Source organism: Manis javanica, chromosome 18, assembly GCF_040802235.1.
Source record: "Manis javanica isolate MJ-LG chromosome 18, MJ_LKY, whole genome shotgun sequence".
Lineage (NCBI taxonomy): Eukaryota > Metazoa > Chordata > Mammalia > Pholidota > Manidae > Manis > Manis javanica.
In genome coordinates, this window is record NC_133173.1 from 1,590,341 (window position 1) to 1,607,735 (window position 17,395).

The following is a 17,395-nucleotide window of genomic DNA, read 5'->3' on the forward strand; positions in this document are numbered from 1 at the left end:
TGCGGGAACCCCGCGGGCAGACGTGATTGGTCAAGTCGCGGTGAATTGTTCAGTTGGTGATGTCGGTCAAACTGCACCCTTCATGTTGATCGGGGCATTTAAATGGGAACAAGAGGAAGGCCAGACAGACTTGAGCGACGCCCGCCAGGTCCTCACTGCCCCCCGCTCTGTGGTCCCGCGGGGAGGCTGGGCTTCGCTGCCCTGGTCTGAGTTCCAGTCCGGCCGCTGAGGGCTGCTAACTGATGTGAGTCTGAGGTCTCATCAAACAGCCCAGCCAGGAGTGGGACCCCAAGGAAGCCACCACCCAAACGCCCTGTTGATCAGCTCGCTGACGGCTTCCTGTTGGTGCTTTGAAAGGTGTGGTGATGAGATTGTGGAGATCAATGACTCCCTGGTGCGCTGCATGACGCTCAATGAGGTCCACGCCATCCTGGGTCACTGCAGTCCCGGGCCAGTGCCCATCACCGTCAGCCGCCATCCGGACGCCCAGGTAGCCCCCCGCCGCTGGCCCTCTTCCCAGGCTCGCTCTTTCAGGACCCAGGTTGGGACAGGGAAAGGGTGAGAACGGAGATGTTGCTGGCTGGGTTTGGACCTGAATTTCCAAGAACCGGTTCCGAGTTCTGCAGCAGAGTCCCACTGACAAAGTCCTAGATGCCAGAGGCAACGGTCATTAGCCTAGGGACACTCGTGCCTGGGTGCCACGGTCTAGGGCAGGAAGATACAGACCCGGGGCCCTTCTGCAGATGCGAGACAGCCATTCACGTGTGCAGCCAGGGGGTACCCCCAGGTGGCTGTCTGGAACTCGGCTCTGCGCATACCGAGGTAAGCAAGTTCACAGGATACCGTCCTGCACAGGGTCTCGTTGAAAAGACCAACACAAAAATAAGTGCAATATAGTGTTAAGACCTTGGAATACAGGGATATAGAAATGAAGGTTATATAGAGCAAGAAATAGCAGGAGCTTGTTTTCTCCAGGCAAAGAATCTGAGGAAGGCTGGATCGGGCAGTGGGGACACAAAGCTCTAAGCTACGGAGTCACGAAGGGCCTGTCCTAGGAGGTGGCAGGCTCTGTGCAGCCGGGGTGGAGGGTAGTGGGAGAGAGGCTGAGCACAGAGATCGGCAGGCCTGGGGTTACGCCATGAAGGGTGTACACAGGATGCTAAAGAGCTGGCAGTTTATTTCGTGGGCTGTGAGGAGTTGAGGGAGGTTCTGTAGCTATGGATGTATTATATTCAGGTCCTATTTATTTTTCAACCTTTGGAGGCACTGTGGAGGGCAGGGTGGAGTAGATGGAGCCCGGATTTTGTAAGAGAAAGGAAATGCATGGTGAGGATCTGAACTGCACAGCGGGCATGGGAAGGTAGAGAAGAAGGGGTGACAGGCAGCCACCCTTGGGGAGAACCAGCAACATCTGCTGGCCGATGAGCATGGGGGGCCCCAGACGGCTGGACGGCTTTAGATTGGATGACCGAGTGATGCTAATACCACCAGCAGCAGAGAGAGTGGAAGAGGGGCTGAGCGGGAGAGGGTGAGCTCGGTGTGGACACGCGGAGGCCGGGGTGCCTGTGGGCGTGCCGTGGGGGTGCCTGGCAGGCAGTTAGATTTAGGGCTGATGGCTGCAAGTGGGTCCAGGTTGGAGCTAGACTTGGGAGCTGAAGCCCTGGGCCTCGCTGAGATCACTTCGGGGCGGTGGTGATAATCGCCATGACGGCTTGTTAATCCTCAGTGTGCGCCAGACACGTTCACCAAAGATGCGGCCCAGACAACTGCATTCGTTGTTGGGAGGCCCCCCGAGTCAGTATGAGTTTCCTTTCCAGTTCAGAGGAGGACACGGAGGCCCAGGAACAAAAAGGAACTTGCCCCGTGGTGGAGCGACGAGGTAGAGCGGCGAGGAGTGAAGCCCACGCTCTCGGCTGACGGGCTCGTGACCCCCGTGGAAATGGGGCGGAGAATGGCCCTGCCTCGTGGGGTGGGATTCACGCCAGCCCCACTCAGTTAGACAAGCCCATGGGGAGAAGCAAACTTCTTACTTCTAGTAAACAGGGAATTCATCTGAAGCATCTGGGCCTAGAAGAAAGGAAAGGGGATGCGATGGGTTCCTCGGGGCCCCTTGCTGCTCTGGAGTGGAGAGGGCGTCAGGGCGCAAGGCCCCTGCCTGGAGGGAGGGGTGTGTGCGTGCGGGAAGAGGGGGCCGAGGCCCAGCTGCTCGACCAAGAAGCCAGGTCCTCAGGGTCAGCAGGGCAGAGACAAGAGGGTCAGGGCGTGGGAGCAGAGTGCCCGGCTTGGGTCCGCATCACCACTAACTCGGGGTGACCTTGGACACCCGTCTCATCTCTTCTTCAACTCTGCAACAGCGGAGAGTCCTGCCCCGCTGGGCTGCTGCTGAGTGTAGCTCATCTGTTAGTTTGCTGTTTGCCAGGTATAGTGCCCAACACTGATTTATTCAGTGTTACTACTTTTAACCGCAGTAAAACACGCAGGCATCACAGTTCTGGCTTCGCAGTTTTTAAGGGTATGAGGTCGTTCACAGTGTCCTGCAGCCACCGCCATCCATCTTCCCAGCGTCTGAAACCCCACAGCCGTTAGACACCGATTCCCTCCCTTCCGCAGCCCCCAGCCCCCGCCCCACGTCCTGTCTATGAATCTGACTGCGCTGGGCACCCTGTGTAAGCGGAATCATACAGCATTTATCTTTCAGTGACTGGTTTATTCACTTAGCATAATGTCCTTAAGTTTCATCCATGTTGTAGCAGGTGTCAGAATTCCCTTTCTTCTTAAGGCCGAATAATATTCCATTGAACGTGTGGACCGTGTTTCGATCACCCATCACCTGTGCATGGACACAGCTGCTTCCATCTGTCGGCCACTGGGAATGATGCTGCCCTCGCAGGGGTGCACACGTGGCTGTTCGGCGTCCTGCTTTCTGCTCCCTTTCGGATGAGTATCCGGAGCGGAAATGCTGGGTAGTATGGTATTTCCAATTTTAATTTTTTGAGGACCCTCCTTACTACTTCCCACAGTGGCCGTGCCATCCTACACTCCCGCCAGCAGGGCACAGGGGTCCCAGTTCCCCCCCACCGTCATCAGCACATACGGCTTCCTGTGTTCTCGTTTTCTGAGAGCAGCCGTCCTAGGGGTGCGAGGTGGTACCTTATTGTGCTTTTGACTTGTATTCCCCAGACGGTCAGTGATGCGGAGTGTTTTTTCATGGCTTCACTGGCCATTTGTACATCTTCTTTGGAGAAATATCTATTCAAGTCCTTTGCCCATTTTTAACTGGCTTCTTTGTTTTCCTGCTGTTGAATGGTAGGAGTTCTCGTGTATATTCTGGATTATAACCCTTTATAAGATACGTGGTTTGCAAGTATTTTCTGCCTTTCTATGAGTTGCCTTTCATTGGTTTGATTGTGTCCTTTGATGCACCGAAGACTTTGATTTTGACGTAGACCAGTTTATTTAGTTTTTCTTTAGTTGCATGTTCTTTTGGCGTCAAATGATCTATTTTTTACAAACCCTCTGTCCTCACTGTGAAATAGGTTGTGTCACTGTTATTGTTTCACAGAAGAAGCCGAGCTTGAGCAGGTAGCTAGCTGTCTGAGGGCACATGACTGGTAAGAGAGGAATTAGGACTCGAGCACAAGTCAGTTTGGCCCCAAGACTCATGACCCAGGGTGACGGATGACCGGTGACAATAAATGGTGAAGGCCACGGCTGTGGCATTGATGGGGACAGTGATGCCACGGCGGCATTGCCGAGAATGGAGTGGCTCCCAAGGTGAACCTCGAAGCGGACCTTCACCTAGAGCTTGGCAGCAAGCAGCCGAGAGAAGGTTGGAGGGTTGGGAGGGGCCACCTTGGAAACCCCTTTATGGACAGACCTGGGGCTTCACCTGAAAGATACCAGGGAACAATTGATGCCCTGACATCCACAGGGTATTTCTGAAAGTGGAATTCGTCAGCTATTTGCAGAGAGAAGAAACCAGACTTCAGGGGCCCAGCCTGAGGGTGGGTGCAGGACTCGGAGCCTGGTGCTCCCCCTGTTTTTGTGAGGAGGTGACCGCTGTTTCCTAGGTCTCCGAACTGCAACTCAAAGAGGCTGTGACCCAGACTATGGAAAACACCAAGTTTGGAAAAGAGAGGCATCAGTGGAGTCTGGAAGGTAGGAGAAGTGATGGGCTTTGACTTGCGGGCTCTGCCTTCTCAGAAAGAGCAGGGTCAGCCCTTAACTCGCCCTCCGCCCCGGGAATATGTAACGTCGACACAGGCAAGCAGGGGACCGTGGCTGAAAGCTAGCAGCCCACCAGCTAAATCTGGCTCACATTTTTGCTTTGCTTGGGAGGCACAAGATTTTAAAAGCATCTGAATTTGGTGAATTATCTAAATGGCACTTCTGGTTCTTCCTGGTTCCCACTGTTCCCTGTTTTAGACCAGGTCACCCTTCATTCCATCGCCCCTGCAGGCGTTTCCACCCCTTGGTTCGTGATAATGGACTCTTTAGAAATGATAATATCTAGTAATGTAACATCTCGTATTTATTGAGTTTTTATAATGCTAGACACTAGGCTAATTTATGCATTATTTCACTAAATATTTATATGTAATTGCTATGGGAAAAAGTGAGGCCCTGAGCATCCCCCTCTCTCACAACGTTATCTTGCGGTGCACAGAGGGCCTGGGACGGGAACCAGGCTGGTCGACTCCAGCGCCCAGCTGTCGGGCCTCGTCTGGGCCAGCATGGCACGTGTGATGGAATAACATGAGGCTAGAAAAAGATAGGACATTTTAACCATGTTGTGCCATTTCCACCCACAATATACATATGTGCTCAGGAAAAAAACACAGAGAAACACCCCAGTATTCCGAGAGTGGGCATCCCTGGTGGTAGGACTGCAGTGGGATTTCTACTTTCAGCCCTTCCTTTTTGTGCTGAGGTTTTCCTAATGAGGGCCACTATTTTGTGTCTGGGAAAAACAAGGGCACACATTTTTCTTTAAGGAGCATTTTAATTCGAGGCACTGACCTGGGTTCTCTGCGGGGCTCCCCGCTCTGCTGGCCTCACTAACGAGCTAGAATTCGCGCAGGAGGCTGGACATCACTGCTCCCAACCCTTTGTGCTGTGATTCTAGGAAAGGGACATTGACAGTTCACCCCTAGAGAAGGGGCCTCTCGCGGCTGTGCGGGTGGGCTGGGTGCCGGGAATATGGGGATGGGACCGGGAAGAGGTGAGGGCGGGAAGGGGGGTGCTGGCTGACACCCCGCCGGGGGGCCAGTTGTGCTTCCTCCTGGGCTGGGAAGGAGGGGTGACCCCTCGAGGCAAGGCTCAAAGTGCACTCAAGGCTACTCCCCCTTTTTGATGTAGAGCCTCCAAACAGGCCCCGTGACTGAAATTATCCCCACTTTACAGATGTGAAAATGGAGCGCTGCAGGTTGGCAGGGAGCCGACACTGAGAGGGTGTTTAGCTGCAGGGTGTCAGTGCGGAAGCATTCTGGGGACAGCTCCTGTTGGGGAGACGGGGGCAGCAGGGCTGGGCAGAGAAGTGGAGCTGAGATGCACACCTGGCAGCTTCATCCCAGGGGCTCAGGACCCCTCCCTGGGCCGCAGGGGCTCTGGACCCCCTTCCGTGGACCCCTGGAGCTAAAGCAGCCCTTGAGAATGGTTCTGTTGGCAGAAATGGCCCCTCCTTCGTAGCTCCATCTCCATCAATCAAAGGAAAGGAGGCGCCCCTTGGGTGACAGGCCTCTGTGCCTCTGAGGCAGTCCTGGAGGGCTGACGCGTGCAGCTGGCCTCCTCTGGCCCTCCCCACAGGTGGACACCACCCTTCCTTGATGGGCAGACTGGGGGGCATCTCTGCACCCATCACACGGGGATTTAGCAAAGGGGAGTGGGTCTCCCAACCTAAAGTTGTGCAGCTCGCCAAACGCAGGGCAGCCAGGCTCCGGAGTGGCGCGAGGTGAGCTGTCAGCCTCGGGGAGCAGCGCGGCCCGGCGCCGTGGAGATCAAGGCCGGGGCGTGCCTGCCGCCTGGAGCTCAGCTGCCGGGGGTCCCGTGTGCCCCTCTGCAGGTGTCAAGAGGCTGGAGAGCAGCTGGCACGGGCGGCCGACGCTGCAGAGGGAGCAAGAGAGGAACTCGGCGCCCCCGCACCGCAGGGCTCGGGAGGTCGTGGTCCGCTCCGGCAGCGACGGCGGCTGTGCGCCCGCGTCCCCGGCTGGGGGTCCCGGCCGCTGTGGGGGGCAGCAGCCGGCGGGCCCGGACGTCAGCTCTCCCAGGCCCAGGGCCGAGCTGCCCCTGGGGCAGGAGCCAGCGGGGCTTCCCGCGGCCCCGTCCAGGCCGGCCCAGGAGAGCCCGCCCCGCCCCGACGGCCAGGACGGCCACCCGCCCCTGAGACTGAAGAAGTCCTTGGAGATTTTGGTGAGGAAGCCCACGTCCTCCAAGCCCAAGCCGCCACCCAGAAAATACTTCAAGAGCGGCCGTGACCCTGAGACGGGTCTGGAAGAGAGAGACTCTGCCCCGTGCCCTTCTGGGCACGCCTCGCCCGCCTGTGGCCAGGTAGGAGGCGTCTGCCAGGTGGGGGGTCTCCAGCCGAGCGTGGTCGGCCTTGAGCGTTAGCAGCTGGGTCCCAGGGGGAGCGAAAGTTTCTCCTGCTCCCTGGCAGAGGCGCTCAGCTCCAGCCCGGGCCGACTGCAGGGAGGTAGTGCTGAAACTTGGCAGACACAGAATTGGGGGCCCACTCCTGCGGAGGGGCTTCTGGGCTCCCATCAGAAACCCTCCGGGAGTCAAGGCTACTTTCACATGGTCACTGTTGGGCTCCCTCCCGGGGCACCGTCGGAGCCCCTGAAGGCCGTTCTGCCAGGGGCCGGGCAGGGGACTTTTGCACACAGGCCTGCAGGTGTTCTGCTCGCTGGGGGAAGGTTTGCCGGAACCACTGAAGCAGGCAGGAGCTGGTTACCCCCTTCGGGGAGCAGCCGCCATGCTCATGAGAAATCAGCTCCCCTGCCTTCCTGCTTCCTTCCGGGGACGTGTGGGGGCGACGTCCTCCGAGCCTCGGTTTCCTTCTCTGTTGACTGGGGCTAAGGTCGGTGGCTTCCTCCAAGAGCCGGCGGGGATTCAGTGGAACCGCTCAAGCGAGTGGCCGCCAGCACCCCCGTGGCCATGTTTGTGCTGTGTGGGTTCCTCCCCCCAGGCCGCCTGGAAATCTCCGTTTCCTTCCTCTGAGGCGCCTCCATCCCCTTACAGAAGGGCAGGCCCGGCAGCTGCCCCGTCTCGGGCCATTTGCAGGCGCCGGCACTGGGCTGAGCGTGTCACGTGCACCGCCTCAGTTAAGCAACAGCGGGATGTGGGTCCGGATCATGCGAAGAGGGAACAGAGGGCCTTGCTCAAGGTCGCGCTGCCCGTGGGCCGCCCCTGGGTATGCTCCTTGCCGTCCTCCCTTCAGCCGCCGCCCCAGCGGGGGAGTGGGGCCTCTGCAGTCCCTTGAACAATCGAGCATTAGGGTTGACAAACCTCAGAAGATGTGAAACCGTGGGGTGACGGTAGGGGGGAAGGGCTCCGGCAGGAGGTGGGGGAAGCGAGAGGGGCGAGGAGACCCCGCCCTGAAGAGGAGGTGCAGGCTCCCCGCACAGGTGAGATGCGGGCGGCGGCCATGCCAGCCTGTCAGGGGGCTCTGTCCCCACCTCCGCCTTCAGGCAGAAGTTCCATTTTTCCCCTGGGCCTGAGACCTGGGAGTCCAGGAGGGCGGATGGGGGCTGGAAGGTGGGGAGCCGGGCTCCTGGCCGTGCCCCTGGGGACCCAGAAAGGCGGAGAGGCCTTGCCTGCGGGCCACCTGCCAGGCTGAGCCCTGCGAGAGTCAGGGGGTGAACCCAGGCGAGGCGGCCGGAGGAGGGGAGGCCAGCAACAAGCTTCCCATGGGCGCATCCTGCGAGCAGCCTTCCTCGGCCCGTGCGCCCTGCCTCTTCAGCATCCGTGGCTTCTGCCTGCCCCCCACCTCCTCTGCTCCCCGTCACTCTGCTGTCCTGTGTGGCCAACGTTTTACAAAAGCCGGACCCGCACAGTGCAGTCTGCTGGGCTGAGGGGTCACAGAGAGCGACGCTCGCTGGGGCTTGGAGGACGCTCTCCCTACCAAGCCCGCACCCCCGTCCTCTTTGCTTCTCTCCCACCCCCTCCCTCACCCATCAAGCTCTGTGCTAGGAAGGACTGCACAGAGGAACACTTGAGTCAAATCAAATTTATTTCAGGGACTAATTAAAAGCAAATCTCATGAAGAGAACGCCACGCCAAATGTGTGAATGAAAAGACAAAAGACACTTGCTGTCTGTGCCCAGATGCAATGTGGCTTTGACAGTTCTGGTTGGTACCAAGAGCGTCAGCCTGTGAAAGTGCCCACGACTCTTGGATGCAGACAGCTGCCACCTTACCGAGCTCCCAGCAGGGTGCAGCTCAGTCTCAGCCACACGGCATGTCTCCTGCGGGGGGAGGGTCCTAGCTAGCGCCAGCCTGCTGTGGTGAGATGCTAACACCACGGCCAAGCCTGGCCTTCTCAGGGACGCATTCACGGAGCCCCCTGAGTCCTCCGGGCCGGTCAGTCTCAGTGCCTCCCGAAGGCTCCCCTAGAGCCCAGCTCCCGGAGGGGCCTTGGCTGGGGCGATGCTTTGTGAACACGTTTCCAGCTTTTACTGACCTTCCATTCTCGAACAGTTTTACTGTCAGTGTGGGCATCAGATCTCAGCCCACAGAGGCTGCCACCCCCTGACAGCCCAAGACGATGCTTTTGTTCATCCTGTCTTTCTTCCTCTTGAGGGGAAGTTTGCAGCCTTGTAACTAGGCCTCCCCCCACCCCGTGTGACTCGGAATGAGGAGAGGCAGCCGGTTGGGTCTAGCACGCATTTCTCTTGCAGACAGTCAGGCACAGGGGGCACCGTTCCTGAGGCCGTCTCCCTCCTCTCGTCGCCCTGGGGGTGGGCTTGCACTCGTTCCCCCCACAATGGGGTCTATGCATTGGGGGCAGTCTTCTGATTCTCCCCTGGAAAGTTCTTACACTTCGTTCAAGGACCGGACAAGAGGCACCCCCTAGGGAGCCTTCCCCACGCCTCTGGGGCAGAACTGCCACGCTGCCTCCTCTGGGTCCTGGCAGCACGTCACTCGTGCTGTATGGAAGCCCAAGCTCTGGTCAGTCGCCAGCCGCCTGTAATGGGCCTGGTCCATCTCGTCCCGACGCTGCGTCCTGCAGGCACCCCGGGCTCCTGTGGTTCTGTGGGGAGAAGCAGTTCTCCACGGACTGGTCCTGTCCCGCTGCGGGCAGCTGGGGGACCCCAGCACAGGCCCGAGCCCTCCTCCCCCTCGCAGCATGCTTACTAAGCACCCGCGTAAAGAATACAGGGTCCAGAGCAGGTGACCCTCCCTTCCTCCGGGACTGTAGCCTTAGCTCAGTGAGGTGGCGGTTCTTTGCCCACCTGCTTCTACCCTGTCTGTGCCTGGGGGGCAGCTCAGCGGGAGCAGGGGTGACTGGAGGTGTACCAGCCCCCGTGGACGCCCCAGGCCACTTCCTGCACACAGAGCCCGGGGCCCACCTGTGTGCCACGGACCAGGCTCTTGGAGGCGCAGGGGAGCCCTGGGGTGCCGAGTGCAGTGTCAGCTGTGGGCAGGACTCTCCTGGTGCCGATGAGCCCCCCATGCAGGAGCCGGGCAGCCGCTCCCTGGGCCCACCAGGGTGAGTCTAGCCTGCTCAGCCCCACTTGGGTCCCACTTCCTGTTTATGCTGCAGGAAGCTGCGGGGATGTTACCATCACGGCTGCCACCGGAAGACACGGCTGGGACAGTCCCCCGTGCCGTCGCCTGCTGCCCAGGACCTGCAGCCGACCCGCACCCAGCGCCCTCCTCGGAGGCCCAGCCGGGCAGGAGAGCAGCCCCCCCAGGTAGGCTCCTGTCTGGGCCTCCCAGAGGAAAGGCCTTCTGGGTAAAGGCCCGATGAGGAGGGACGGATGTGACTGTGGGCCGAGGCCTGCAGGTTCTGGGTTCTGCTGCTGGACCTGGAGCCCCGAGGCATAGGGCAGTGGGCGCTGTCCTGGGTGGGCACCTCCTGGCTGGACTGGTGATGCCAAGTGAGGGCCAGTCCAGTCAACCGGGGAGTGGGGCCTTCAGGAGCAGGTCCCTAAACATGTCCATCCAGCCATCCTGGGCGCTGCCCAATCTCTAGCGTGTTGGGTCCAGGACTCCCAAGCTGGAGGGCACAGGGCCAGAAGAGCAGGAAAAGTGTTTTGCTGGTGGCCCCCACCTCGGAGAGGAGAAAGGGGCAGAGGGACAGAGGAGGAGAGAGGGGATGGCCAGCTACTGCCATCAGGGGGCTCCCCAGAGTGGCAGGGAAATAGATGCGTGGGCAACCACTCCGCGCCCGCTTGGGAGACTGCATGGAGAGCGCGGGGAGGGCTCCGGGGGGCGTTATGGATGGAAACGTCTGGGGCATCTCACCCCAAGCAGGCGCCCACCCCGCTTCCCGATCGGGGCCCACACTAGGACGCACTCTGCCCGGCGTGAGGGGCTTGCCTGCAGAGCCTCTGCCGAGCGTGTCCACCCCAGCCCCTCCGCAGAGCAAGTCTAGACCAGAGCCTGGCCGAGGAGTCAGCAGCCGCCAGGACTTCTGGGTGGCGCAGTGTCTCCTTGATGTGAAGGCTGATGCTCTGCGTGGTTTGCTCCCCTGAGGCCTGGCATTGAGGCGAGGGACAGGAGGGCTCAGTCCTCCTAAACTAGGGTGCATTCTGGTGTTCAGCATCCCCGGAGCAGGAGCCCAGAGCAGCATACTCCTACCCCGAGGAAGGTCAGACCCGGGGGCCGGGGAAGGGCCGCACATCCACTGGCTTCTTTGCTGTGTGGGGCTCGGGGCCTGCCTCCCTCGGACCCTGGGAGAGAGTCAGGCAGGGTCCCCTCATACCCTGAGGGGATACAGGGCCGGCGCTGGCTTCCAAGCAAGACCCCCTCATGCTGCTGTGGTGGGGAGTGGCTGAGCTTGGCAAGCCTGCCAACAGAGCAGCTGGGAATCGGCTGCCAGCTTACTGCTCTGGCACTCAGGCTGCAGCTCAGGTGGGTCACACGTGGGCGGAGGGAAGGCCACTGTAAACGCCAGTGTGCAGCCAAGGTTGGGAACCTGTCACAAAGCCTTTTTCTCCCGGGAGCCTGCCTGTCAGCCCTTTAGGTGAGGAGACCCCTCTGTTGAGTGAGCCACTCAGTGGCCCGAGAGGACAGGTAGTTGCAGTCACATGACTGCGGGGCCCACGGGAAGCGTGTAAAGGGGTGAACCGCTGGGCTGGCCAGGGAGAGAGAGTTCATGACTTAATGATCTGGTGGTCCAAACCAAACGTGCCTGCCAACTGGGGTCTTTGGTTTAAAAGTTTAAAAGGTAAGAGAATTGCTTTGGCTTTTTACATTTTCAATGGCTTACCTGGGAGGCTGCTTAGTGCGGCTGGGAAGGACGCAGAAGGCAGGGAAGTCGGGGGACACAGGGATCTTGCCCCGGCTCTGCCAGCGGGTGGCCCTTGCTTCTGAACCCTGCATCCCTGAATTGTCATGACAACTCCAGAGACTGGACCAGGTGGTCTCTGTGAGCCCTTCCAGCTCCAAGACGCTAGGGCGCCGTGAAGGTCACTCCAGCCTCGGGTCCTAGTGAGCCTGTCTGCTGGCACTTCAGTCGGGTAATAGCCCCTAGGTCCGGGGCTCTCCCACGCAGGGGTCCACCTCTCCTGCTGACCTCCTCCCCTAGAATCCTCCTTGCTATCGGCTTTGAAACTAGGACTGGGACGAACACTCACGTCCAGGTGTGACGCCTGGCACCGGCCTCGTTTCTGCCCCACAGTGACCCACCCGCTGCTCCGGAGGCAGGCTCGGATGGACTACAGCCCCGATACCACAGCCGAAGACCCGTGGGTTAGGATTTCCGACTGCATCAAGAGTCTGTTTAGCCCCATCATGAGTGAGAACCACAGCCCCATGCCACTGCAGCCCGCTGCCAGCAGGGGTGCAGAGGGGACGCAGGGCCACCCGGCCGGGACCCCGCCAAAGCTGGATGCCCCCAGCGGTGCTCCCCAGGTCTACAAGTCGGCCGACAGCAGCGCCGGGAAGAAGGGTCCTCCCGTGGCCCCCAAGCCGGCCTGGTTTCGCCAGAGCTTGAGAGGTTTGCGGATTCGCGCTGCAGAGGCGGCCGCCTGCACTCAGCCAGCGCCCGCGCCCAGGGGCCACCCGGGGCCCCACACACGGGCCGTCTCCTCCATCAAGCAGAGAATCAGCTCCTTTGAGACATTTGGTGCCTCTCAGCTGCCTGACAAAGGGGCCCCGAGACCAAGCCTCCAGCCCTCCTCGGGGGAGGCGGCAAAACCCGGGAGGCAGGAGGGAAGCAGGGTCTCTGGTCCCGCAGGGCAAGGGGCTCCCCACTCCGCTGCGCAGCTGATGCCGCAGTGCCATCCCAAGGCCTCCCAGGCCAGTGAGCCAGGTGTGGCGGGAGCCCTGCCCCCAGGACAGCCAGCTGCTCAGGAAGCCCTCGCCCCTGACCCCCACCCGCTCCTGCGGCTGCTGTCATCTCAGAGTGAGGACGCTCAGGGCCCGGTCGTCAAGGCGCCCAGCCAGCGGGCACGGAGCTTCCCCCTGTCCAGGGCGCAGTCTTGGGAGCTGAGGTCACAGGACGAGAAGACCAGCAGGCTCTACTCCATCAGCAGCCAGGTGTCCTCGGCCGTCATGAAGTCCCTGCTGTGCCTCCCGTCCTCAGTCTCCTGCAGCCAGACCGCCTGCGTCACCCCGGAGGGTGCCCCTCCAGCACCACTGTCCAGGGAAGGCCCTGCGGCGAGCGGTTCTCCAGAAGCTCCTGCCTCCTGCCCAGACTCGGGGTTCTCGCTCAAGTGAGTGGCTCTGCCCAGGGCCCCTGCCCTCTCTCCTCTCTCTGGGAGCCCTATCATCTGAAAATGTCTCAGGGGTACTGAAGGCATGTTCCACCTGCCTCTGCACGCACGGTGTGCGCGTGTTGCCCCCGCCTTCCGTGGTCTTGGCCGGGGCGGGAGGGGGCGGTGGGACCTGTGGGGACCTGGAGAGCTGATGTGTATCCAGCAAGCCCTGCTATTTCCTGGGAAGGCCCGACTGCGGCCAGGAGATGACCCCTGGGGCGTTCCTGCTGCCCCCGCCCCACAGTGCGGCCACTACGTTCCGCTCATGGGGTCAGACCCTGGCACTGGGGGTCGGGACGTCTGGGCCCTGGGCCCAGCTCCGGAGCTGACTCCGTGACCACAAGCAGGCTCCGTCCACGCCTACCCAGGTTTCCCCTTCACTTGAAATTAGGAGGTGGGCGAGACCTGCCCCACAGAACTAGGGGCTCCCAGAAATGCTTGCCAGGGGCTGGGCTTCTTCTCTTAGACGGGGTTGCCCTGCACGTACCAGCTTCGTTCACTGTTCCCGCACTGCTGAGAGGGGCTTGGGGCCCCCTGACCCAGACGTGCCATCAGGTTCCAGCGGCTGCAGGCCAACCGTGGAGGGCCGGGGCGGTCCTGGCAGACACCTAGAGCAGGGTCTGAAGAGCCCACCCAGCTCCCATAGCCGGTCACAGCTGGTCAGTGGTGGGACGGAGCCCTTGGGCCTTCCGCATCCCGTCGCTGGTGTTTTCTGACTGAGAAGCTGTTCCGTGGGAGCTGCAAAGCTCTCCGTCAGAATTTACTGCTGTGGGACCCCACACCTCTTAGTGGCAAAGGTCTGTCAGTAGAGGGAGGGGTGCCCTCTATTACTGAAACCACAGTTTCATGCAAAATAAGAACTGTAGGTAGGAAAAATAGCTGCAGATGCCAGGTAAGTTCAGAAGAAAAAGCCAGGCCAGACACTGGCCGAGTGGGCGCCACTCGGAGTTGTCAGGGGCCAAGGTGGCTTCCAGGTGCGGACAGCCCGTAGGGTGGGGAGGGCAGAGCCGAGTGTGTCTGCCCAGCGCCGCCCCGGCGACCGCCTCAGAGCCCCGCTGTGACCCCACAGGAGCCGTGGTGCAGACATGTCCAGAGTGTCAGCTGGGCTCTGGGCTGAGGGCTTGAGGTTTGCAGCACAGACTTGGGAGTCCTGCGCTGAGCTGTGATTCTGAATCCGGATCCCAGCACCTCATAGCCATGTGACCAGAGGCAGGTCATCTGCCGCTTGAGGTCCCGGTTTCCTCATCTCTACAGTGGAGGGTGCTGGTATCTGCTCACAGATCTGTGGCATCCAACGACAGAATGCGCATAGCTGCTCAGCCCCAGGCCCGGGCTGGAGTGACTATGCAGTAAACGCTAGTTCTTATCGGTGTCATGATTCACACCACGTGCTCTTTCTCCACGAAAGCCTTTCTGAGCTGCGAGAGTACACGGAGGGTCTCAGCGCGCCCACGGAAGCTGACGCCGGGGACCACGGCTCCCCTCAGGCTGGCCAGTCGGTCATCTCCCTGCTGAGCTCTGAGGAATTGAAGAAACTCATAGAGGAAGTGAGGGTTCTGGATGAAGCAACCTTGAAGGTAGGCTTCCTTCGTAAGCACTATATGACGAGACCTTACTGTGAGCGGTGGGGTCCCCTGGGGCCAGCAGCCACCCAGACCCAGGTACCCCTGCCCATGGTGACAGCCACCGTGTCCCTGGGCCACAGCAAGACCTCCCACTTGGATGGAGATTTGTGGCTATGAAGTGCTCCCAGTCATTGACTAACTGCATCTTTCCGACCATTTTATAAATGAGAGAGGTGATGTCAAGGTTGCAGAGCCTCAGTGTTTTTCTCCAAGTTTAGTGCTATTTCCACGGCCCGCGGCAGCTGGCCTGGCGGGCGTCCCCAGGGGCAGTCTTCACGGGAGTCACTGTCCTCGTAAGCAGCCTGGGCTGTGAACTCTCACCCACGCTTCCCCTGAATACTGAGAGGGGATAGTTCCCGGCCCCACGCTTCAGTCCAGTCACTCTGAAAGTCCCACTTCCCGTATGCCTCTGAGTACACCCCGGAGGTGCGGGGGAGGAAGTGGGGGCAGGCGGGGGCCAGCTCAGCTCAGCTGAGCATGGGCTCACAGGCCTGGCGCCCTCCTGGCACGCTCCGAGTCTGCATAGGAGCTTCTGGCACAGGAACCAGCCAGACTGGGATGAGAAGCTAAGGAGGCATCACAGAGGAATTCTCCAGGCCACGGGGGAGGTGAGGCCTGGGGTGCACAGGATGCCCCGGACTGCGGCTCCTCTGTGACGCCCGCTCACCGCCTGTTACCAAGCCCAGCGTCCTCCGGGGCCTTACTCCAACCACAAAGAGCTGTCTGGCCTTGGTGTTACTGGGAGGGCGTTTGCTTTGCAACTTCACAAAGGCCTCTTGCGAGTAAGCAGATCCCCGGATAAAAGCTGGGAGATGTGGGCCACTCAGTGCTGGGCAGAGGCGGGATAGTGAGGCACACGCATCCCTGCCATCCCTCCTGGGTCTTGGGGTCAAAAGGTCACAGAGCATCGGGTGTCAGCACACGTCACTCTCTGACATGAGGTCATTCTCTTGCGCCAAGGTACTAACTGGTGGCCTGAGAGCCATGTGGACCTGCAGGTACATTTTATTTGGTGTGCATGGTGATTTTTTAAATTATTATATTTTAAAGATTATAAAACCTGAATCATAATGTAGCTTTTGGCCCCTTTTCCTTAAAGGGAATGGTCAGATGGCTTTTGGCCTGTGTTGCTGTGTAGCCGCTGGTCCTCGTGAGCAGGAAATGGGCTCTGCACTCCTCCACGGCCAGTATCGTTCCTCGGTGTCTCACACCTACCCATTTTGCTCCTTGAAGTGGCCTTCCTGGTCCCTGCATGCGTTTGAGTTTGAGACTCCAAAGGGGCCAGAATGAGTCTCTGACTTCAGTGCAGGGGGATTGTCTTGGTGCGTGGGAGCCCATGTCCAGGCTGGGAAGCACTGTGTGCCTGGGGAAGCATGTGTGTGCACATGTGTGCAGGTGTGGGCATGCATGTGTGTGTCCAGGTGAGTGCCCTGTGCTGCTGTGGTGCTCACGGAGGAGCAGGCGGAGGAGAAGCAAGTGGTCTCTGCAAAGCAGCGCGGACCCCGGGCGTGCCGACTGGAAATCCTCCAGGCTGGCCCCGCCCCACGCTGAAATGGCAGAGCTGTTACCCAACAGGCTGGGATTTCCAGCTGACCTAGCGCAAGGCGTGCAGGCCTGCTGTACATGTGTGGGTGTAGATGGGGTAAGAAAGGAAAAGAACTTGCATCGCTGCTTTACACACTCTTTTCTTCCGGGCTTCCTATGACCCCAGACGGCAGAGCCCTCTCTTTACGGACAAAGCAGCCCTGAGGATGTGGTGCAGCTTGGAGCACGGCCGGGCTGCGGATGGAGATCAGACCGGCCTGATGTCAAAGCACTTTTTAGATCGTTCATGCTGTCGCAGTAAAGTGTTTTTCTAATGTATGCAATTTCTTCTGCAGCAATTAGATAGCATCCACGTCACCATTCTACACAAGGAAGAAGGCGCCGGCCTTGGGTTCAGCTTGGCTGGAGGAGCGGATCTGGAGAACAAGGTGATCACGGTGAGTGAAGCGGTCCAGAGGTGGGGGCGTGTCACAGCCAGTGGTGGCGGCCCCGGAGGTGGGACACTTCCAGGAGGTGCTTGTACCAGGCATCGGAGGGACGCGTGACACCAGGCCGCTGGCAGGCGGTCAGGGGAGCATGGTAAAGGGGGCCGTCAAGCCCCGTCCTTCTTGAGAAGCAGAGCGACTATCACCCTGATCACGAATCTTCATTTAACAGACGTCTTGGAATACCGCAAGCCACTTCGATATGCCCAAAGAAGTCAGAATTAATTGTTTTTAAATTTTAAAGAAATTAGTATCTCAGCCTCAAATCAGAACCACTGAGTCAGAATTTCTCAAGGTTGAAGTCTAATGCCTGCAGTTTTGAAGGTGCTAGAGGGATGTTTTAAAAACTCAAACCCACTAGCTGTCACTGAACTGCATACTTTAAAACGGTCCATTATATGCTACATGATATAACAGCACAGAAAAAAGTTCAAAGCAAATTTTATTCAGTGTCATGTCTGTCCTTCTGGGACGACAGACCCCTAGCCTGTTGCCACCAGACATTTAGACAAGAATAACTTATGAGCCAGGGGCCGTTGTGGAAGGCAGCACAGCCAGGACTGGAGACCTGGCCGCGATGCTTAGCCCCGCACACCTGGAGGGAAGGGGCCTTGGGGAGGCAGGTCCCGTAAGGAGGCTGCCTGCCTGGCACTACCCACTGGGAGAGCAGGGATGTCAGACCAGTCTTTGTGCTGGTCTGATGGCTGGCTGGGGGCAGGGGGCCAGGAGCAGTTTCTGAGCCTGGCCCAGACAGTTTCTGGTCACCCTGCACAGCCCGGGGCTGAGGCACGTTGTCATCTCATGGCTGTGTCACCTCAGTACA

General features: G+C 59.6%; 1 protein-coding gene across 7 annotated transcripts in view; it reads left to right on the plus strand.

The window, feature by feature from the left end:
* IL16 (interleukin 16) overlaps window positions 1–17,395 on the plus strand; it is a 79,104-nt gene that overhangs the window by 58,089 nt on the left and 3,620 nt on the right. For 6 of the 7 annotated variants that reach the window (XM_037013540.2, XM_073227116.1, XM_037013544.2 and 3 more), the window contains 7 exons: window positions 358–490; window positions 4,071–4,158; window positions 6,062–6,546; window positions 9,758–9,908; window positions 11,840–12,875; window positions 14,326–14,494; window positions 16,423–16,524. In XM_037013540.2, the coding sequence (XP_036869435.2) occupies window positions 358–490; window positions 4,071–4,158; window positions 6,062–6,546; window positions 9,758–9,908; window positions 11,840–12,875; window positions 14,326–14,494; window positions 16,423–16,524 (2,164 nt within the window). Of the gene's footprint in view, window positions 1–133; window positions 245–357; window positions 491–4,070; window positions 4,159–6,061; window positions 6,547–9,757; window positions 9,909–11,839; window positions 12,876–14,325; window positions 14,495–16,422; window positions 16,525–17,395 lie in introns of those variants that run through there. The other variant, XM_073227117.1, reaches the window with a different exon arrangement.